The following is a 24518-nucleotide window of genomic DNA, read 5'->3' as shown; positions in this document are numbered from 1 at the left end:
TCTATTCAGGCTGACGAGTGTGGAGGCCCAGCTCCATGTAGAGCTCAAAGAAACACCTTTAGTCATTTGATTTGTACAGAGATTCATCACCGGTGCGCTGACAATTCCAAGTCATAAAAAGCAAAACAAGACTATAGATGATTTTTTTAGTTTATTAGTTTAGAATAGACCTGGTTTCATTGTTTTTGTCAGAACATAAACTCTTATCAGTCTGAGCAGCTCGTCAAAACAATGGTATTTATTGCTTTTTATAAAGAAAAACAATTGATAATATGCAGGATTAAGTTAAACATTTTTGCCTCAACAACATTTTCTGTTTCTCATGTGGCCCCATGGAAAAAAAGAATCACCCAGCCCTGGTTTAGAGGAAGCGTTTGTCCAGTAGTTTGAATGCTGAAGCTGCTCTTTCTTGTCTGGAGGTGTGTAACTGGTTGTGATCGATGGACACAGATGACAGCCACACCTCTGCCAGTCTGTCCCAGGGCAGGTGTGGCAAAGGCTCCACGTTCCAGCAGTGTGATTGAAAAGCGAATGAATAAAAGTGAATGAAATCACTAAACATAGAAAAGTACTGTTTAGGTCAGGGGTGGGTGATTCTTTTTTTCTATGGGGCCACATGAGAAACAGAAAATATTGTGGAGGCAAAAATGTTTAACTCAGTTGTGCATAATATCAATTGTATTTCTTTATAAAAGCTGTAAATCTCATTGTTCTGACGAGCTGCTCCGACTGATAAGAGTTTATGTTTGACTAAACAATGAAAAGTGAGACTGCCAAACAATAAATTATCATTTAAACAAACACCTCTAAAATAAAAGTTATGCAGCTTTAGTCCATACATGAGGTCAAATGATAAAATATGTTTGTTTTGTTTCCAAATGAGCTTAAACCAAAAGACTGTATGTGGCCCTGGAGCTGGACAATGCCCAGGTCTGGTCTAGGTCTTGTGTCTTCAACCTTTTGTTATTGAAGAATCGTTGTTCACAAGAAAACGAGGCTGTACAAACTGTCCGAGTCTGAAAGTTAAAGAGAAGTGTATTTACATCAGTACAGGATCCATCACCACAAACATGATCCCTCAAGACATTATGCTGTCCATCCTCCAGTCCAGTCTGCCTGTGCTTCTGTTGTAGGGAGTATTATACTAGCTCACTTTATTATGATTACGTTTTTCCAAAATAACAAGGACTGAGCTGCCAGTGTGGGGCTGGCACAGCACAGAAATGCACTTTTCTTGTTGTTTAAAGCTGAGATTGTATATTTGATTACTTATCTTTCTATTTTATTTTGACTTGTACATTTACATTTATATAATTATATTAATTAATTTAATTTCACACGTGTCTCTTGCTCTTTTTGCTACTTATTTAGAATTTATTGTTACTACTGATATTTTTCTCTTAGTTATTCTATTATATTGTGATGTGTGATCTACTGTGAACAAATCATTTCCCTCATGGATCAGTAAAGTTTGTCGAAGTCTAATTCTAAGTCAGACACTATAAAACCAAACCAGCTGTGTTTGACTCTGGTGATCATTTATATTTGATTTTGAAAACTACATTGGAACTGTATTATGTAATATATGCAGTGTTGGGGAGTAACAGATTACATGTACTGGAGTTACGTAATCAGAGTACAAATTATAAAAAACTGTATTCAGTTACAGTTACTGTTTCAGTGAGTGGTAATTGGATTATAGTTACTTTGTTGAAATAAATGGATTACACAGAGGTATTTTCCTGTTTTCACATTTTGAGCTATTCCTTAATTCCACTCATTGCGGAACACTAAACCAGGTCTAAACCAGGTCTAAACCAGGACTAAACCAGGTCTAAACCAGGTCTAAACCAGGACTAAACCAGGTAAACCAGGTCTAAACCAGGACTAAACCAGTTCTAAACCAGGTCTAAACCAGGACTAAACCAGTTCTAAACCAGGTCTAAACCAGGACTAAACCAGGTCTAAACCAGGACTAAACCAGTTCTAAACCAGGTCTAAACCAGGTCTAAACCAGTTCTAAACCAGGTCTAAACCAGGACTAAACCAGGTCTAAACCAGGTCTAAACCAGGACTAAACCAGTTCTAAACCAGTTCTAAACCAGGTCTAAACCAGGACTAAACCAGGTCTAAACCAGGACTAAACCAGGTCTAAACCAGGTCTAAACCAGGTCTAAACCAGGACTAAACCAGGTCTAAACCAGGACTAAACCAGGACTAAACCAGGTCTAAACCAGGTCTAAACCAGGACTAAACCAGGACTTCTAAACCAGTTCTAAACCAGTTCTAAACCAGGTCTAAACCAGGACTAAACCAGGTCTAAACCAGGACTAAACCAGGTCTAAACCAGTTCTAAACCAGGTCTAAACCAGGACTAAACCAGGTCTAAACCAGGTCTAAACCAGGACTAAACCAGGACTAAACCAGGACTAAATCTAAACCAGGTCTAAACCAGGTCTAAACCAGGACTAAACCAGGACTAAACCAGGTCTAAACCAGGTCTAAACCAGGACTAAACCAGGTCTAAATCAGGACTAAACCAAGTCTAAACCAGGTCTAAACCAGGACTAAACCAGGTCTAAATCAGGACTAAACCAGGACTAAAACCGGATTTAACAGGACTAAACCATGCTGTGTGGACCATGTCTCCTCTTCTTCTATCAATAATATTTTTAATTTCAAGTAATCCAAAGTATTTAGATTATGTTACTCACTTTAAGTAATTTAATGGATTAAATTACAAACTACATTTTGGGGTATGTAATCTGTAATCTGTAGGGGATTACATTTTAAAAGTCACCTTCCCAACACTGAATATATGTGTCTCTGGAAGATGCTGATTGAGAAAAGCTTTTTTGTCAGTCAGTGAATTTTGTACTAGTTTTAGTTTTGACTAAACTCTGGGAGCAAATTATTTTAGAAGTTATTCCAGATATTTTTCCCACAATTTTTCACTGTTAAAATGTCCAATGGGCAAAGAGCCGAACTATGTGTCTAAAAACATTGCTGCAGAGATCTGTTCTTTATCTAATGCCTGTTATTTTTTTTAAATTAAACTTAAAAACAATATCAAAAGTTGTTCAATCTTGGAATCTTGGAAAATATTCAAATGACACAGACTTACAGTATATGTGTGATGGATGATGCTCAGGGGCCAGTTGTGCAGATGTGCCTGATGCTGTGGTCCTGATCCTCTCCTCTCTCCTCTCTCCCTCCGTCAGTCCATCCATCCATCCATTCTCTCATGTGTGTGTCTGTACCACCCCTCCTCTTCCTCCTCCTCCTCTTCCTCCTCCTCCTCCTCCTCCTCAGCTGATAGGCTTCACAGGTTCCTCTCCTCTCTCTCTCTAACAGCTGTTGTTTGTCAGATCTTATCATTACTGGCTAATTAAGAAGACATCTCTTCTTCCTCCGCTCCTCTCCTCTTCCTCAGCGTCACGGCACCCATCTCGGCTCGCGGCGCACCCGGGTTATCTGCAGACATGATTAGTGACGAGTGATTGAAAAGGTGCGCGCGGGGCCACCATTGTTTCCAGTGTGAGTGACACGTGGAGGAGGAGCGAGTCAGGGAGATGATTTCTGAACGTTTAAACTGTTCATATTGTTTTACTGGAATCCAGCCAGCGGAGGTTCAGACACGTGGATGAGAGTGTGAATGGAGATGGAGTGGATAAAGTGTGGTGGTGAAGAGGAGGAGATGGGGAGGCCGAGGAGGAGGTTGGTTTTCCTGCTGGAGGAGATAAGGCGGAGGGCGGTTGTGTTGTGAAATGTCTGGATGAAAGGATGAAAGAATATAAACTCGTGATTTGATTGGTTGATTGATAAGACTGTGAGTCCTACTTGACCCAAGACATGTTTAGGTAATGTTTTAAGTCTCCTTTAAGACTTTATACGTTCTCTACAGCAGTGGTGCTCAATATGTCGATCACCAAGTTAGTGTGGGTAGAACATAAGGCCGTAGTACTCAAGACTAGGCTTAGGCTACGTTCACACTTCAGCCAGAAGTGACCAAATCCGATTTTTTAGCCCCTGTGTGACCTGTATCTGATCTTTTAATGACAGTCTGAACCACACAGATCCAGTTTTTTCAAATGTGACCCAGGCCACTTGGATATGTGCAACTAAAACTGATACATATCTGATCTTTTGACATGTGACTTCAGTGTGAACGGCCAAAGTGCATTCATCCACCTACACGTTATCAACAAGCCACAAACTTACACAAATGTTCTTCGCATCATACGAAAATTGTTAATGAACTCTGTGGCACATCACCACTCACCACTCTTGGCTACGTCTCCACATCCGCACGTTCCTTTCAACGTTCTGTCCCACAAAACACCACGACCAAAACCCTCGTCCTTCTCCTTCTCAATCTCCTCCTTAAAACAAGTAAGTTGTTCATGTTCTGGTTCCGGTACAAGAGGAACTTTAAAATCTCCAGGTGCTCGATACTGCCTCCAAGTTTGGACAACTTCCGTAAACACAGAGACGCTCGCTGAGGTTGACGTCGTCGTGTCTCCAGTGTCACATGTGGGACACTTTTGGGCCGTTTAATGTTCACACTGGAGTCACATACAAGTCACATTTAACTGGAAATGTGAACAACCGCGCAAAAACTTCAAATTTCACACAAAAAAAAATCTGAATTGAGCATTAAGCCCTGCAGTCTGAACTGAGCCTTAGTCTTGTGACTGGCCTCAAGACCATTTTTTTCCTGTTTCTCATGTTTGGACTCATTTTTGTCTCGGTCTTGAAGGCGCTTGGATTCACTCTTATTTTGGACTCGAGTTCTGACACTTAACAAGTTCGATTCTATTTCATTACGGCCGCTGCTGTCGGCAATAAACTTGTACCGGCGTGAGGGAGTGTGCGGCGCTTCTCACTGCAGCCTGTGCGCTCGTCTGGAGCCCGCGGACACTGCACAGCACATCATAAACACACACACCCCCAGCACATGGCTTGTCCTCAATGTGCGCCCTCATATGTACCACCGTGTATCACAGGGCAGGTTAAACTTCTTAACACATCCTACCTGTCTGTCCGCCTCACGTCAGTCACGCTCTCACTCCTCCCCGTGTATACAGCACACAGACTCCCTCCTCAACTGCTTGGCTTATTTTAAGCTTAAATTAACATTAATCAGACAAAAATGGCGATAGATCTATAAAAACTTATTTTTGTGAGTCAGCCTTTTCCTATTCCCACATGAAGATCATTAAGTCCAAGTTCCGTTCCACCATGACTGATTCTCAATCTATTTTTAAATAAATACACGATTTGCATTTTGTAGGTCATTTTATAAGTAGCTCGCACGCTGAAAAAGTGTGGGCACCCCTGCTCTACAGGCTGATACTCCAGCGAGGTCCTCCTGCGCTGTAAGGTAAATAGAGCTACTGTTCTAATGAAGTGTTGTGGAGATAAGAGCTCATCAGATAAGAGCCTCTTCTTTAGATAACCTGTTATGTGCTCATTTCATTTGGTGGCATTACCTCAAGGATTAGATCTGTCAGAAAATATGTGGGTCTGGTCAAGCAGTGACAGAGGGAAACAGGGGCAGATTTTTGACATTCAAATGTCTCTTATTCAGAAACTAGAGGGACTATTGAAATAAGTAAAGTATCAGAATGTAGGAAAGAGTTACACTCCAACAGGGTCAAGTTAAACCTGTGATATTCTTTCAAGTTGTTGACAAAAAATTTAAAAACTCATGTCGGTAACGGAGGGAATGAAATTTGGGCAATAAATCCAAACAGTGATAACTCTTGGTTCTCACTTCCATATCCTTAACAAACTGATTTGAATATTTGCTTCATATAGTTTTCTACCATATGGTACAAGATTAGGTTGAAAAACTTATTACTTTTTGAGTAATGAGATTTTTTATTAAGAAAGGTCGGAGGGAAAATTGTTCAAGCAGGTAGAAGGTGCATAATTTTACATCATTTGTCAACTTTTTTCTTCCGAATACTTTAATATTACTTCAAAATGAAAGGAAACTATTTCTATAAAATATGTCAGTCCTTTCAAGCAAATTTTTATCATTTTAAATACATTTAAAAAAAAAATCCTGTACCTTCATCAACAGTTCAAAGATGGAATAACACAAGATATGATGAAATACATCCATTTATTTACATGATTTGCAGGTCTTTGAATTTGGGAAATAATTTTTGTTCCATGTTTCATACATGGTCTGTTTAAAACATATGGAACTTTAGAACCAAAAATGGCACAGAAAAAAGGTCAACAGTTTCATAAACTAGAGTACATATGTATCTGTTCAATACATTTTTATATCAGATGCATTAACTTGAATTTTTGGCCTTGTTGTTTACTTCTACTTGACCGGGCCCATGATTAAAGAACATTTATGACATGATTTTGGGATTTCACTTTTGGATCAGTATTTCACATTTTCTAACTTAAATTAATGTCTGCTTTTGGAAAACACACTTCCAACACACAACTTTACCTGTTTCCAATGAGGCATTTAGGTGTCTGAAGTGGAATGAACAAAGGCAAAGTAAACAAAAAACTCTGTTCTTATCCCGCTTAAATGCTGTACTAATACATGCGACCATAGAACGAGTCCACTGTTGGTTTATGGCCTTAAAAACTGCAACAAAATGTCCAGAGTTTTACCTGTGATGCAACAATCCTGGCAAACTGCAAATGGAGCATATTTAATTTGAAACAGAATCCAACTCCATGTGTGTTTTCATGAGAGGACAATAGTAACCACGGTTAAAAGCTCAAAAAGCCAAACTTGTATAATCTGTGTTGTGTAAGTCAAATTGAGCAGAGATTCAATTGTTTGGCGAGACGACTGTACAAAGACTTTTAGTGGAAAAATATTGAACCAAGTGGGAGCGCTCCGAAAATCTATTCTGCGCTTGGTGACATTATGTGAGAGTCAGTTGAATATTTGTGCTTTCTTATCCCTCCGGACCGTGGATCGAGCTGGGAGAGGTCACCCACCGAGGGGACCGCTATTCCCCGTCCTGGTTGTGAATTCATGTTCTTTTGACTCCCAATATCCATCCGTATCCATCCAGTTGGCAGCTGACCACCGCCGTCCCCTGTGGCCCCGGAGTCTCAGTGCACGGGGCCCGAAATATCCAGATTTATGTGGAGGATAATAGAAGTTGCCGTTGAGAGACTAGTGTGTGTTTGGCGAGACTGTCTTACAAATAGAAAAATAGCGCAGCGGTTAATTTGGGCTGTTTTGTCCTGGTGGTATCCTGCCAACAACGCCAAATTTATCACATTATAATAAGCTCTAAATCTATCTCTGTCTTTGTGTAATGTCAACCAAAAACATATGTGTGGACGATCCGCTTGGCCCATGACCTCAGTGTCCCGATGCTGAGAACAAGCCCACAAATATGAGAGCTCACAATTACATGATTCTAAAATGTATTTTTACCGTCATTGTTGGGCAGTTTTTCAGACATACAAATCATTAATGTAAAAAAACAAGTTTCTGGAAACAAATGAAAACCTGGTCTGAAAAAAGAATAAAAATAAATGATGACAGTGTTGGGAAGTTTACTTTTAAAATGTATTTCCCTACAGATTACAGATCCCAAAATGTAGTTTGTAACATAATCCATTAAATTACTTAAAGTGAGTAACGTAATCTGATTACTTTGGATTACTTGATTTGCTGTAGAGAAGCAAAGACGAGGAAATCATAACATAAGATCTGATAAAAGAAAATAAAAAGCTCAGACTTTACTCAACCTTATTAAAAATATTATTGATAGAAGAAGTTTAGTCTTGTTAAATCCTGTTTGAGACATAGTTTAGACCTGGTTTTAGTCCTGGTTTATTCCTGGTTTATACTTGGTTTGGACCTGGGTTTAGACCTGGTTTAGACCTGGTTTAGACCTGGTTTAGTCCTGGTTTAATCCTAGTTTAGACCTGGTTTGGACCTGGTTTAGTCCTAGTTTAGACCTGGTTTAGACCTGGTTTGGACCTGGTTTAGTCCTAGTTTAGACCTAGTTTGGACCTGGTTTTATACCTGGTTTAGACCTGGTTTAGTCCTGGTTTAGTCCTAGTTTAGACCTGGTTTAGACCTGTTTTAGACCTGGTTTAGACCTGGTTTTAGACTTGGTTTAGTGTCCGGCAATGAGTGGAATTACCGAGGAAAAAAAAAAAAAAAAAGGGATTTAGTCCAAAATGTGAAAACGGTAAAATACCTCTGTGTAATCCATTTATTTCAACCAAGTAACTGTAATCTGATTACAACTCACTTAAACAGTAACTGTAACTGAATACAGTTACTCATAATTTGTACTCTGTACAATCTGTTACTCCCCAACACTGAATGATGGGCAGACCAAATGAACCTCACTGAACTGGACTCCTTCTGATTCAGTGGTTTGACTCTTCGGCGACATCCCCGTCCTTTCAGAATGTGTGATGCAACTAAAAATCGTTACACATGTACAGGTTATGTCGGGTCCCCTGTGGGCCCCGGTCCCCCAGCGCCGGGCCTAAAATACCCACATTTATAGGGGCGATAACGGGCGCTGTTGTTGAGAGAGCGGAGTGTTTTCGCTGAGGCCGTCCTGGCTTCAGTGAAAGTTGGCTGACGGTTTTACTGCACTGTCCACTTCTATAAATCAGCAGCAGAGGGCCAAATGTTGAGCTGGTCACAGTTCTCAGGTTCAGGGGCCAGTGGAGACAGCCTACGGGCCACGGGGCCAAGGGACCATTTACACACAGAAATGTTACTACTTTGACTACTTTCATTTTCTAAGTACTAAGTATGGAGAGCAATACTTGGCAGCTTCTCTTGTACTTTTTATTTTGGTCTTTAAAAACAAAACACATGGAAAATATTCCTCAGCTCATATGTATTCATTTGCAAAATTAAAATTACTTCTGCATACTAAAAAATATTCTTCTAAATACTTACAATGTTCAACTGCACTGAAATACTTGTGTTGAAATACTAGTTTCATGTTATATTTATTATTTCAAACATAATGATTCCTAGTGAAAGAACCTGATACAATGGTCAAAATGATCTAATCTATTTTTTTTTTTTTTATTAATTGAAAATGTTCTGTCTGAAGGTTTAGTGATTCATAAATTCTTGTTCTGAAATAGTGTCTTAAAACGCACCAACACTAGTGTAAATGGAGTGGAGTCGGAGTCTGTACAGCAGCTGTCCCGTATCTGTGCTCTGCTCTGATTCTACAGAATGTTGTTCTGACATGAAGAACTGTGGATGAAATGTGAGTGTTTGGAGATGTGTGCCGCTGACAGACGAGGGCGGCCGATGCCACCGATACCCTGTGTTTTCATACGGGGGGGTGCCAGGGGGGCTCCGGGGGGGGGTGCCCGGGTGTGAAAGGTCCCGTGCTGGTATGCGACAGCCGCAGTATCGGTTCGGGGAGGCTTCTCTGTGCCCCATTAGCAGGGTCAGAGGTGGGTGCCCCGGGTGCTGACCTTGGTGACCAGTCTAGCTCCCAGTCTGCCGGGGGGGGGGTATTTATTACTGCCCCCTCGTGCCCCCCGTCCCCTCCCTCCCTGTTGAGAGGAAAGGAAAACAAAACATCCTGACCCCGTCTCTGCAGACACATATCTGGATACATATCTGCGCCTTTAAGGAATTGTTTTGGCTAATTAGCATCTGTGTGGAACATGACATTTGTATTTTAAAACACTCAACCGAGCGCCAGTGTAGCACACTTCTGTTTCTAACATGATCAGAAATGTAGTCACTTTTTAATCTTAATGAAATGATCATGTATCCTAAAGTGGACTCTGGTTTGATTTACATCTGGACTAAATGAATTTACATCTGTTCTCTTTTTATTTTACAAATTACAACATTGTTGTTGTTTATGTGGTTGATGTGTCTATTTGGTGACCCTAACCCCAACAGCCCATGTTGAGTAGTACACGTGTGTACACGAGTACACACACTTTGGGATTCTGTCCCTGAGCTCAAACTGCAGCTGCTTTTATTAAGAAGAAGAATCAGATTTGAAGTTTTTTCTCAGACGTGTGAGCGCGACCTCTGCAAGTACCAACCTGCACAGTGTGAACGTGCGGGGTGTGAGCGTGCACGTGGACAGTATGAGCGTGCACGTGTACAATGTGAAAGTGCACATGGACAGTGCACAATGAGAGCGTGCATGTGGACACTGTGCGTGTGCATGTGCACAGTTTGAGCGTGCACATGGACACTGTGAGTGTGCATGTGGACAGTACATACTGTGAGTGTGCACGTACACACTGTGAGCGTGCATGTGGACAGTACACACTGTGAGTGTGCACGTGGACACTGTGAGCGTGCACGTGGACACTGTGAGCGTGCACGTGGACACTGTGAGCGTGCATGTGGACAGTACACACTGTGAGTGTGCACGTGCACACTGTGAGCGTGGACACTGTGAGCGTGCACGTGGACACTGTGAGCGTGCACTTACACACTGTGCGTGTGCACGTGGACACTGTGAGCGTGCACGTGGACACTGTGAGCGTGCACTTACACACTGTGCGTGTGCACTTACACACTGTGAGCGTGCACTTACACACTGTGCATGTGCACGTGGACACTGTGAGCGTGCACTTACACACTGTGCGTGTGCACTTACACACTGTGAGCGTGCACTTACACACTGTGCATGTGCACGTGGACACTGTGAGCGTGCACGTGTGCTGCTGGGTGACTTAGTGCTGTGAGTGTGGAGTGTCAGAGGAAGCCCTCAGCTTGTCAGTATGTTTTAATGTCCCACATCTGCTTTCCTAATATTGACCCCCCCACACCCCTCACACCCCCCTCACCCCCCTCACCGCCGCTGCTGCACCGGGACACTGTTTTGTTTTGCCAGGGGGGCAGGGGGGTCCGATGACTGATGGACCTGAATACAGGATGTCAACACTTCCCAGCCGTGCTCCAGAGCGATACTCACACGGACAAAGATCATTCACAGTCACCTTCTCGTCAGAGTCCAGGACTGTCTGTGTCATCACAAACACAAAGTCACTTCAGCTCAATACTGTTGGTATGTTGTTATGTTGGTAAATGAAAAGTACAGTTTGTGATGTTCCACGGGCAGCTGTCCTCTTTCACAGTCTGTGACACGCTCCCTCATTGGTTCATTGTTTGGTCTTGGGAAGTGGAGCAGATGTGGAGGAGCAGAGGTGTAGACCCGGGACCAGAGCTCCCTGTGAGGCCGGGGAGGCTGATCCAGGCTCAGAGCTCGGTCAGTGGGTCAGTGGGTAGGCAGTGTTTCTCTTGTGTGGATCACAATACTCTGGGTGCATTTGATCTAAGCTGAAAGTACAACACATATATGACCAGTGTTGGGAAGGTGACTTTTAAAATGTACTCCCCTACAGATTACAGATTACATACCTCAAAATGTAGTTTGTAACGTAATCCATTAAATTACTTAAAGTGAGTAATGTAATCTGAATACTTTGGATTACTTGATTTTCTGTAGAGAAGCAAAGACTCAGATATCTTCACATAAGATGTTTTGTCTGATAAAAGAAAATAAAAAGCCCAAACTTTCCTTAACCGTATTCAAAATATTATTGAGAGAATAGTTTTGTCCTGTTAAATCCTGTTTTAGTCCTGGTTTAGATCTCGTTTAGACCTGGTTTAGATCTAGTTTAGACCTGGTTTAGGCCTGGTTTTATTCTGGTTTAGTCCTGGTTTAGTGTCCAGCAATGAGTGGAATTACTAAAAAAAAAAAACAAAAAAAAATGAAAACAGGAAAATACCACCATGTAATCCATTTATTTCAACAAAGTAACTGTAATCCAATTACCACTCACTGAAACAGTAACTGTAACTGAATACAGTTACTCGCAATTTGTACTCTGATTACATAACTCCTGTACATGTAATCTGTTACTCCCCAACACTGTATATGACTACACACTATCTGTAGAATAGATGATCGTTTTGCATTTTGCTCCGTGTACTGATGGAACTTGGCTTGATAATAGAAGTTCGTTCACTGACCTCGTGTTTGAAACTGGAGAAATGACGCTGCACCTCTGCAAAGTCACATTTCATCAGAGCAAGCAACAGATTTTCTTGTAAATTTCAAAAGTGTACTGAATTGGTAAGTACAGGGTAGTGGGCGGAGACAGGGGGCAGGTGAAATTTTCTGAGCCCTCAAGCAGAACGTGCAGGACAATACAGGATTACTCCAACCTGCAGGAATAGTAAAAGTACACATACAGATGAAGGGAGCGATCGTGATAAACACATCCTCCATTTCTCCAGGCTTTGGCACAGACCCTGCACTGTCCCCCGGGTCGCCCTCTGAGCTCTGACATAACGCAGTAACGCAGTACTACATGTTTGAATACTCGTGTACCCCCGTGGCTGTTTGCTCTGCTATTGTACACGATAAAAGCTAACACCATGTCCACTTGTGCATGAAAGAGATACATGTAAACACGCACAACAAAGCAGGAATCTCGTCTTCTCTTCTTTTCAAAACAGCCTCACACTCTTCACCCCGGCGTCTGCGGTGGGCGGCGCGCATTAGCCAAACAAAAACAAACACGGGCGATATTAAAGTTAGGCCGGCACAATGGAGCGGGGGATAAAAAAACACAGGGTCCTCGACTTCTTATTAATTATGCAAGATTAGTCTAATTATAATTCAGCAAATGAATGTGTGGCAGAAGGTGCGAGGCGCCGGGGCCGGGGAGATTTGCATGTTAAGTGGGCAGGGGGGAAGCGGCTAATGCATGCTAATATATGCGCTAACGTCTCGCTTTAATTTGGCCGCGTTTGCAGCTGTGCGCGTCCGGACCGACAGCCGAGGGGGGTGAAAAGTTGACTCAATGGGGTTTTTTTTTAGGGTGCAGCTGAGGAGCGGAGGGTGCGGTTTGGGTGGCGGGTGTGGGGGGGTAGTACAGGGTGGGCGGGGCCAACAGGGTGTCATCTAAACAGGAGCAGGAGGAGGAGAAGTCAACAAAAGAGGGTCAAGAGCTGGAAGTGCTGGAGTGGAGAATGAGCTGTTAGCGCGTCAGTCAGAGGGACGAGAGGCGACGCGGGGCTCAGCCAGATGAGTGCAGCGCAAACACGCCGCGAACTGTAGCCACTGTGGGGAGTAACAGATTACATGTACCGGAGTTATGTAATCAGAGTACAAATTATGAGTAACTGTATTCGGTTACAGTTACTGTTTCAGTGAGTGGTAATTGGATTACAGTTACTTTGTGGAAATAAATGGATTACACAGAGGTTTTCCTGTTTTCACATTTTGGGCTATTCCCCCCTTTTTTTTGTTTTGTTTTGTTTGGTAATTCCACTCATTGCCGGACTCTAAACCAGGTCTAAACTAGGACTAAACCAGGACCAAACCAGGTCTAAACCAGGACTAAACCAGGACTAAACCAGGTCTAAACCAGGACTAAACCAGGACTAAATCCAGGTCTAAACCAGGTCTAAACCAGGTCTAAACCAGGACTAAACCAGGTCTAAAACAGGATTTAACAGGACTAAATCATGCTGTGTGGATGTGTCTCCTCCTCTTCTATCAATAATATTTTTAATCTGGTTAAGGAAAGTCTGGGCTTTTTATTTTCTTTTAGGAGATAAAACATCTCATGTGAAGATTTCCTCATTTTTGCTTCTCTACAGCAAATCAAGTAATCCAAAGTATTCAGATTACGTTACTCACTTTAAGTAATTCAATGCGTTAAACGTTACAAACTACATTTTGGGGTATGTAATCTGTAATCTGTAGGGGATTACATTTTAAAAGTCACCTTCCCAACACTGACTGTAGCTAACAGTAACGCTTAAAGAAAAGACTGAATTTTAAGTCAATATAGAAATGCTAAATACTGACAAAATAGTTTCATACTGACAGTGTTGGGAAGATGACTTTTAAAATGTAATCCCCTACAGATTACAGATTACATATCCCAAAATGTAGTTTGTAACGTAATCCATTAAATTACTTAAAGTGAGTAATGTAATCTGAATACTTTGGATTACTTGATTTGCTGTAGAGAAGCAAAAATGAGGAAATCTTCACATGAGATGTTTTATCTGCTAAAAGAAAATAAAAAGCCCAGACTTTACTGAACCGTATTAAAAATATTATTGATAGAAGAATGGCATGGTCCTGTTAAATCCTGTTTGAGACCTGGTTTAATCCTGGTTTAGACCTAGTTTAGATCTGGGTTAGACCTGATTTAGACCTGGTTTTAGACCTGGTTTGGACCTGGTTTAGATTTGGTTTAGACCTGGTTTTAAACCTGGTTTAGACCTGGTTTTAGATCTGGTTTAGTCCTGGTTTAGTCCTAGTTTAGACCTAGTTTAGACCTAGTTTAGACCTGGTTTTAGACCTGGTTTAGACCTGGTTTTAAACCTGGTTTAGACCTGGTTTTAGATCTGGTTTAGTCCTGGTTTAGACCTAGTTTAGACCTGGTTTAGACCTGGTTTTAGACCTGGTTTAGACCTGGTTTTAGACCTGGTTTTAAACCTGGTTTAGACCTGGTTTTAGACCTGGTTTTAGACCTGGTTTTAGACCTGGTTTTGGTTTTAGACCTGGCAGTGTCTCGGACGCCAACCCAGTTTTTGAGGCATTGGTATTAGTCAATTAGTGTAAATGCACTAATTAGGTACTACTAATTACTGGACAAAATGCTTCTACACACAGTACATTACACTAGTATATATATATATATATATATATATATATATATATATATATATATATATATATATATATATGTGTGTGTAGAGCTACACCACTGTGTTGTTGTTGTTTTTTTTTTTTACTATTATGCACAGTTAAAAGTGCCATACCTGATCTTTACCGTCTCAACACCGTGAAAAACAGAATGTCTTCATTTGAAACCGTTGCATTGGTTCGCAGTTATTTCTCTTTTACCTTATGCATTTTGAGTTTATAAGCTCTTTTTTTTACTACAGTCCCTGACAAAAGTTTTGTAGAAACAAAAGCTTATAACCTGACTTTAAATTAATCGATTGGTTTTTAGAAATGTCTCATATGAAGCTAAAACCCTCCCAAATTATGCTCAATATGCTAAAATAAATTTGCTTCACTGAAGAAAGATTGATCATGTAATGAACACAGAAAGGTCAAATTTTGGCAAGACAAAAGTCCTGTCGCCTTGTCATATGATGCACCCAATCCTAGATTACAGCCTCACCGGTGATCAGTTACTGATCAATCAATTAGTGGGTGTGTATAAAAAGAACCCCAGCACACCAGACCTTCACATCAACTGCAACTTGACCTCTGACAACATGCCTAAGATCCACCCTGAGACCAAAGCCTTAATTATCAAGAGGCTGAAGACCAGATCCACTGCTGAGGTGGTGACACCTTCAATGTGTCTCAGCGTCAAGTACAAAGAATAAGAAAAAGATCTGAAATGACTGGAGATGTTTTTGACAAGCCCAGGTCCAGCAGACACCGCAAGACAACTGCTCAGGAGGACCGTTTGTTGATTAGAAAATCCAAGGCCCCTTTTCCACTGCAGCAGACTCCACCAGGCCTGGTCACCTCAAGTCCCTGTGTCAACCACAACAGTTTGTAGAATTGTCTTGAAATGGCCTCCATGGTCGAATCAGTGCACAGAAACCAGCACTAAACAAAAGGCAATTAAAAAACCGTGTGGCATTTGCCAAGGCCCACAGCCTGTTAAAAGGATGGACACTGGAAAAGTGGCAGAAGGTGGATTTCTCAGATGAATCCTCGGTTGAATTACATCACAGCCACCGCAAATATTGCAGGAGACCTACTGGAGCCACATGGATCCAAGATTCACCCAGAAAACAGTTAAGTTTGGTGGTGGAAAAGTCATGGTCTGTGGTTCCATCCAGTCTGGGGGTGTGCAAGACATTTGCAGGGTGGAAGGCAAATATCAATAGCCTAAAATATCAAGAAGTATTAGCTCCTCTTACATTCCCAACCATAAAAGGGGTCAAATTTTGCAGCAGGATGGTGCTCCATCACATACTTCTATCTCTACATCAAAGTTTCTCAAGGTGAAGAAGATGAAGGTGCTCCAGGACTGACCAGCCCAGTCACCAGACATGAACATCATTGAGCAGGTCTGGGGTAGAATGAAAGAGGAAACATGGAAGGCAAAACCAAAGAATCTTGATGAACTCTAAATTATATGTAAAATTTTCTGTAAGCGACACAACTTTTGTCTTGCCAAAATCTGACCTTTCTGTGTTCATTAAATGATCAATCTTTCTTCAGTGAAGCAAATTTATTTTAGTATATTGAGCATAATTTGGGAGGGTTTTAGCTTCATATGAGACATTTAAAACCAATCGATTCATTTAAAGTCAGGTTATAAGCTTTTGTTTCTACAAAATGGATAAGTGACAAGACTTTTCTCAGGGACTGTATTTTCAGAGACCAAACCATAGACTGTATATATAAATAGACATATCTAACCCGCTATCTGCTGTGTTTTAAATGGATGGTGAGCATGGGCACATTTTTGATTCCACTGCCTCTGGCTCCAAGTCATTTTGTATTGAAAAAATGCCGCTGCTCTCTCTGTCACTGCTCGTCATTTTGGTTGTAAAATGTTCGTATTCATGCATTCTACATTATCCTGCTGTTTTTATTTCACAATTTTGTCCATGAATCAAATTATGAGCAAAAACCAATAACAAATCAGGCACCTTCTTCCTAATGTTCGCAACAGGTTTGACTGACAATGTTGCTAAGCGCCCACTCCCTGCTAAACCGGCGGTGCGGGCGAGAAGGAGTGGTACGTTCAACAGCCTCACTCCTGATTGGCTCTTTGGTTGCCATGATACTCACAGTCGTAATTCCAAATATGGACTCTATAACTGCAGGCCTCCATGATCTTCATTTGTCTGGAGTCAAACGCTGTGGGTGACGTCACACTCGCTTTAGCCCTGTCCACACTAGTATGTATTTGAGTCATTTTCATTGTGGATGCAGTGTTCGTTCACACTAATCCAACTGAAAACGGCTCCAGAGACAGAACGATCTGGTGCCTCTAGCTTCCACGAATTCATCTGAGCACAGATCTGATCCAGCACTGTGTGGATGCCTGAAAACAATGATACACAGATGCGCTTATGTAGGTCTATGCGCCGCGAAGTAGCTAATTCATTGCCAAAACGCTAAGAAGCAAGAATATATGTCCATTCATATAAACGGCATATGATTGTACGCATAGACCGTATAATCTCTGAAAAGTTTAACATGAACCATCTCCAGTGCAATAAAAGAACAGAACAAACTCACCATCAGCAGAACACCCCTCTGACACAGAAAAAAACACATATAATCCACTGAGTCGTGTCCTTTAGGCCGACAGAAGCTGAACCACATCAGCGACACAATGCTCAGTTTATGTAAATGAGCCATGTGGTTTTAAGTTTCATTTCTGTAAAACATAAACAAATGTGCTCAAAACTGTGTGGATAGTGGAGGCTTGCAGACACAGAAACGAGTCAGTCCTCACTCTGAGCTGCCGTGCTCATCTTAAAATCTTAAAAGTAACAACTGAACCTTGTCGTCGGTCCACGAAAAAGACTCTCGCCATCTCCCTCGGCTCAAAATCAGCTGCTGCAACTTCATACTTCCTTGTTCCTTCTTGCTTGTGACGTCGGGACATCGTGACAACGTGACGCCTACCTATCACGTGACTACCGTTTCAGGCGGTTTTGTGTTTCTGGACAGGGAACGCTTTGATTACAAATACAGAAATGACATGTCTGGACGCAGATCGTTTCCGATACGGTGATATGGTGATATTCAGATTTGTTTCAGTGTAAACGGGATCAGAGTTCTTTATACAGTCTGTGGACCAGAGCAGAGAGTTGCTGTAACAGTAAAGTTGACAACAACTAGTATTCTAACATGCACCTCATGATTATTGGACAATAAAATGCTGTTTAATTAGACTTTATTTTGGCCTCAAGACCTGCTTCTACAATATAGTTGAAGTGGGGTGAGACACATTTTGCTCAAATTCATGGGGAAAACTCAGGTACAGATTCTTTAAAGTGACATGAGGAGTGCCACAGGTCTTGAGGCTAAATGAAGCTGGACCACTTTCTGTTCTTTTCAAGTCCCATCACTTTGTATTAGAAGTTAACCTCAATTCTTCCACCTGTCTAAAGCACTGCACATTTGGCAGGAAGTAGCCTTTTCTCCATGCGTCCCAGGACTCTCGAAAAGCACCCGAGCGACTAAAAATGTGAATGAGCGTGATCCGTCTCTGCAGTCACACGAGCAGCAGAGGAGGAAGTGTGGTGTGAGCTCCAGGCTGGAGGTCCGAGCGTGCGCTGAAAAATGAGCTCGAGGGTGAGCCAACAAAAACACGCAGAGAAATGTCTCATATGAGGACTGGAGACAGGCTCAGGTCCACACAGGATGGATGGGGACCTCCAAACCCTGTTCCACATTAGGAGGACTAGGGCTGGATGCATTATAAAAAAATAAAAAAAAAAGTGCATATTATTATTATCGAAGAACTGTTTGTGTGCTCTGTCCCATAAACCGTATTCCTTAAAGGTTGTATGGAGCATTTTTTTGTTTTGTTTCAAATTGTCATTGAAAGTTTAAAATACCATTACAAAGACGCAGCAGCCTTGTAATTATGATGACCAAAAAAAAAAAAAAAAGAATGAAAATCTATCAACTGTGGACATAGTGAGGCCAGATGTACATCAGCCAATGGATAACGAGGCTCCCTCTTTATCTATTGGCTGTTCGGTTGTCAGTCAAACTCCCTACGTTTCTAGTATGGAGCTTCGTCCATTTTGATTGGGCCAGACTTTACCAAAGAGTGTAGTGAGTCAAAATGGTCGATGCTCTGAGCGTCTGTTTTTGTAACAATTGAAAAAGTTGCTCTAAGTGCACTTATTTCTCAAATAAATTGCAAATTACGCATTTTGGTCTGCATAATTGCACATCTCTTGCTATGCTACTTTTGTTTTGTTTTGAGGCAATAAGAAGATTTTGAGTTTATTTACAGACTTGAATCCCTCAGTTGTCCAGGTAGAATCCAGGTCCAGGAGAAAATTCAGTTTGTTGACTGGACCAAAGTTAGTTTGGTTGATGATGTTTCGCAGTTCATCCAAGCTGCTTCTTCAGTTCTGAGCAGCTTCAGAAAAATTCAGTCGACAAACTGAATTTTCTCCTCGACTTACAGACTTGATATTTTGCACTTTTGTAATTAAGACCCTAAATTAAGCATTTTTTTTCCCCAAAAAAAGTTGTTTGCTGTGTGTTTGTATGAAAGAGTGTGAGTTTTATTTTGACTCTTTTTTTTTTTTTCATTAGTATTTCTGGTCCTATAGCTTTTTTTTTTTTTTTTTTTTTACAGCCATATGACACAACTACAGCAGGAGATTGTGAAATAACAGGTTGTACTGAAAAAAAAAAAGATGTATAACACTTTATCAGTGGTCAAAGTTTTAAACACAAAATTAAAAAAGAAATCCAGGCGAGGACAAATGTACTAAAATTAACAGTACAAAATGTATTAAAATTAACAGTACAAAATCATGGTGTCACTTTTTGAGCACACGATGTGTTTTGTTGTTGCATTTTTCACGACAGAAAAACAATCCTGGACAAATTACCAACAGTTTAAAACAAGAACAATCTGAAACCATTTTAAAACTCACACTTCCAAAACTATGACCAACATTATCTGTAATCTGCGTCCAATCTTCCGAATATCAGAAGTGTACTGGGGTCTGGCTCTCACGTCTCTCCTCTGGTGGAATGCTCTCCTCTCTCTGGGACTCTGGGACTGCGGCAGAGCTCGGTTGCCATGGCAGCGGGCCGTGTTGCCGAACGCGTCCACCTGGGAATTTGGACTCTCTTTCCCCCTTCCTTCCCTCCGTGCTTTTTTTTCTCCTTCTTCATATTCTTCCTATATTTCTCCCACCTCGGGCGGACCATCTCGGCGTCTCACCCCTCGGACCCCTGCGCCGCACATATGTAATGAGACACATCTGCCTGAGAAGTAGAAACGTGTCCCTGCCTGTCCCCCCCTCGTCCCCTCGTCCCCTCGTCTTCACACGTCCTCTGTAGTTGTCTCCGCTAACTCCCCAGTGACGTTTCAAATACACCGCGGCGCGATGTCTCCCCAGAGGCCTCGCCATCCACCGCATCCGCCCAGCTTTGAAAACCGCCGTGCTTCCAACTCGCGCCGTTTGATTTATTATGTTAAAACAGAGCAAAATGAAATGAGGAGATATGAGAATGTGTACGAGAATGCTGTGACGCGCTGATGGCCCTGTCCTCTCTCTTGTTTACCGCAGGTTTTTCTTGAAGTTCTTCCTCAAGTGTAACCAGAACTGTCTGAAGACGGCCGGCAACCCCAGGGACATGAGGCGCTTCCAGGTACGAGCGGAGGAAGAGGAGGAGGAGGAGGAGGGTGTGTGTGTGCGGAATGTAAAAGCACCAAACGTACACGCTCATTCACACGTATATATTCTATAGACTTCTCTTGAGAAACGCCCATGTGATCGTATACATCACATCAAATTACAGCTCACAAAATATTGAGACATATTCTCAGTGTTGGGAAGGTGACTTTTAAAATGTAATCCCCTACAGATTACAGATTACATCCCCCTAAATGTAGTTTGTAACGGAATCCATTAAATTACTTAAAGTGAGTAATGTAATCTGAATACTTTGGATTACTTGATTTGCTGTAGAGAAGCAAAGACCAGAACATTTTCACATAAGATGTTTTGTCTGCTAAAAGACAATAAAAAGCCCAAACTTTACTTAAACAAATTAAAAATATTATTGATAGAAGACAAGGAGACACGTCCACATCATGATTTAGTCCTGTTAAATCCTGTTTGAGACATAGTTTAGACCTGGTTTTAGTTTTGGTTTAGTCCTGGTTTAGTCCTAGTTTAGACCTGGTTTTAGACCTGGTTTAGACCAGGTTTAGACCAGGTTTAGACCTGGTTTTAGACCTGGTTTTAGACCTAGTTTAGACCTGGTTTTAGACCTGGTTTAGACCAGGTTTAGACCTGGTTTTAGACCTGGTTTTAGACCCGGTTTAGACCTGGTTTAGACCTGGTTTTAAACCTGGTTTAGACCCCCCCCAAAGGGATATAGCCAAAAATGTGAAAACAGGAAAATACCACCATATAACCCATTTATTTCAACAAAGTAACTGTAATCTAATTACCACTCACTGAAACAGTAACTGTAACTGAATACAGTTACTTATAATTTGTACTCTGATTACGTAACTCTGGTACATGTAATCTGTTACTCCCCAACACTGCATATCCTGTACGACTGAAATTGAACAATGGCAAAAATGCGAGTTCACATAAGTCAGATTCAAAATTCAAATCTTGATTGTGTTAAGAGGTTTACATTTTCTACAATTACAAGAGTATTCTTATTATTTCTGATGGACAGTATTTTTTTGTTCTTATTTCTCCATCCAAAACAGAAGGAAAGTGTAAGAAATGAGTCAAAAGTTCCTTTATTACACAAAATTGACTCCTTAAACCATGTTATAATGTTATTAAGCCTTTATTATTAGTGTGTCTACATCTCTTACATCTAGTTTTCAACTTAAGCTTCTTTTATTTTTAGTCCAGTAAACAATTCCTATGGAAGCCGAGAGGGGTCACAACAAACGCAAATGCCGCAACAAATACAAATGCGACAACACAACAAAAAGCCACAACAAACCAAAAACAGCCACAATGGAAGTGATTTTCCGACAGACCGATCAAGCGGCAAGTGAAGAAGAAGAACTACAACGTGAAATGAATAATGATAAAACAATAAATTACTGTTACTTACGTTTCCAACTTCTCCGTTCCTTTACTTTTCACGTTGTAGTTCTTCTTCTTCACTTGTCGCTTGATCATTCCGTCGGAAAATAGAGTCCCGCAGTCACTTCCGTTGTGGCTTTTTAATGTGTTGTGGCGTTTTAATGTGGTGTCGCTTTTTAATGTGTTGCAGCATTTGTGTTTGTGTTGTGGTGTTTGTATTTGTTGCGGCTTTTGTATTAAAATAGAGTCCCACGGTCATTTCCGTTGTGGCTTTTTTTGGTTTGTTGTGGCTTTTTGTTGTGTTGTCACATTTGTATTTGTTGCGGCATTTGCGTTTGTTGTGACCCTCCCGGCTTCCGTACATTCCACATCTGAAATGATTGTAGTCAAGGTGTGTGTAGTTTAAAACACAGTGAAGCGCTTCCTGTATTACTACATGACATCACAAGGTGGAACAGAGTGTTTCCAGTTTGAGAGAAGAACTCAGCCTAAATGTGCAGGGTTTGTGTGTTAAACATGTGACAACATGTTAAACACAACTCCAGGTTTGTGATGAGGAAATGACTTGAGAACATAGATCAGAAAATAGAGTAATATGGCTGTTTAAAACATAATATTATTATTTCAAGATATTTAAATTCCGTGAGTGTGTGTTTCTACAGTGGAGCCAACACACTCACTCAATAACCAGAAAACACACAGGACACAGTCTAATAACCCCAAAACTGCAGCCAAAAGGATCACAGGTTTGTTAAATAAGAGACTGTAAATCTATTTTAAAATGTTCACACTGCCAAAAAATCAATCTAGATAAGTTTAAATGACTTAAATTAGGAAATGTTGACTTTTGAGTAGATTCAACTTGATTAATGACATTTTAACATGTGTAAAGAGTGATGCATATTCTTATTTTAACTACAAAAAGTATTTTATTTTAACTAATGGAATTTAAGTCAAGGAAAATACTCAAATCAAGATGACTTTTTTCTACACAGCAGAAACTAGATGGTTAAAATTTCAGTGTAAAATCTTTCAGAGTTGTTTTTAACACAAAAAAGTTGTATTTTAACTAGGTGAAAGTTAAACGGGGTTTCAATTTCAGAGATGATATGGTTGAAGTGAATTCAACTTTCACTAGTGTTAATTCAACCTGCCTTAGTGTTAATTTGGCTCTTCCCACCACCACTTCAGACTCCCACGAGAGTAGACCAGTTTGAACTAGTTTTGTTCATAATTTCATCTTAAATTAACTCAAATAAAGTGTAAAAATAAAACACCTCTGTGTGTTGTTTAGCTAAATCAGGATAACTCTACAGAGTGTTATCTGTTTACTCTCAAAACATTCATATATAACTATAAATAACTCTTGATTTCAGGGTTAAACAGGAACTTTGGTCCAGTGTTACTTAATGAACATTTCCCAAAAATGTGAAATTAACTCTAGAACAGATTGGACTCATATACAGTCTGAGGAAATGTTCACTTTGATTCAGTCAGTTTTAACACTTCACTTTTCACTGTGTAACTTGTACTTTTTGTACTTTTTGCAGTGCAGAGTATTTTGAGATCCAAAGTTTCATATTTAGTGACAAATGATTCTCATAATTCCTTGTACTTGTTGCACCCGTCTCTCCTCTGAAAGTGTAAGAGTGAGTGTGAGGCGCTGACACCCCTCTCTGCAGTCTGGGGTCAGAGGTCACAGTGTAGAATCAATAAGCTCAGTGCGACGTGGAAAGACAAACGGGCCGAGCCGGGCCGGGCCGCTGGGAGCAGGAAGTGCAGAGGTGTTCAGGAAGTGGTCAGGAGCTGAGTGATTGGTTCCAGATGGAGAGGTCGAGCTCTGTGACCCAGGAAGTACTCACTGGGGACCGGCCGCCTCACTTCCTGTGCGTCTCTCAGCGCCGCTCTGTCCCCCGGCCGCCGCGCCTTTCTCCACTCCTCCGTCTGCTGCGAGAAAGTGATAAATACTCCAAGTCAGATACTTTTTCCTGTGTGGGCGAGTACTCGAACCTCCCGTTTGACTTTTGTCAGGATCATTTTGACTTGATACAATATGAGATAATATTAATAATAATTATTATAATAATGGGAAAATTACAGTGTTGGAACAGAAAAGTACAAGGACAACAGTAATATTCATTCTAAACAAATAAAATGTTTTTTTTTTCTTTTTTTCTGATAAGAACAGTAGAAATACCCCCCAAAATTTTTCTTTTCAGATATATAAAAAAATGTATAAATAAATAAATAAGTGATAATAAATAGATCATAGTAAATGTACATGCTGTATATCATTTTATTGATGTATTTTTTAATTTTTGTTTGAGCAAGGTACAATGCAAACAGAAGGACATGTTCATGTCTGGGACCATTTCTGGTGCTCAAAATGAGCAGGATAAAAAACTTATCGTGTCCTGCCCCAATTGTTTTACCTAAACATGTGATTGACACACACACACACACACACACACACACACACACACACACACACACACACACACACACACACACACACACACATACACACATACATACATATATAAATACATGCATAAACACATATATACATACATACATGCATAAACACATATATACATACATGCACAAATATTTTTACTTGTGGTTGATTATATATATATATTATATATATAATATTATATTGCTAAAAGTGAAAAACACAAATAACTAATAATACATTACAGAAACAGAATAGACAGAAATA

General features: G+C 40.7%; 1 protein-coding gene across 1 annotated transcript in view; it reads left to right on the top strand.

Annotated features, from left to right (window-relative positions):
* Nucleotides 1-24518, top strand: part of ebf2 (EBF transcription factor 2) — an 80560-nt gene that overhangs the window by 47291 nt on the left and 8751 nt on the right. The window contains exon 8 of the mRNA XM_055161590.1: nt 20303-20384. Coding sequence (XP_055017565.1) covers nt 20303-20384 — 82 coding nt within the window. The remainder of the gene's footprint in view (nt 1-20302; nt 20385-24518) is intronic.

This window comes from Boleophthalmus pectinirostris, unplaced genomic scaffold (assembly GCF_026225935.1).
Source record: "Boleophthalmus pectinirostris isolate CB_2022bp ecotype Guang Dong unplaced genomic scaffold, ASM2622593v1 HiC_scaffold_4, whole genome shotgun sequence".
NCBI classification, from domain to species: domain Eukaryota; kingdom Metazoa; phylum Chordata; class Actinopteri; order Gobiiformes; family Gobiidae; genus Boleophthalmus; species Boleophthalmus pectinirostris.
This window is presented reverse-complemented; position numbering and strand designations above follow the sequence as displayed.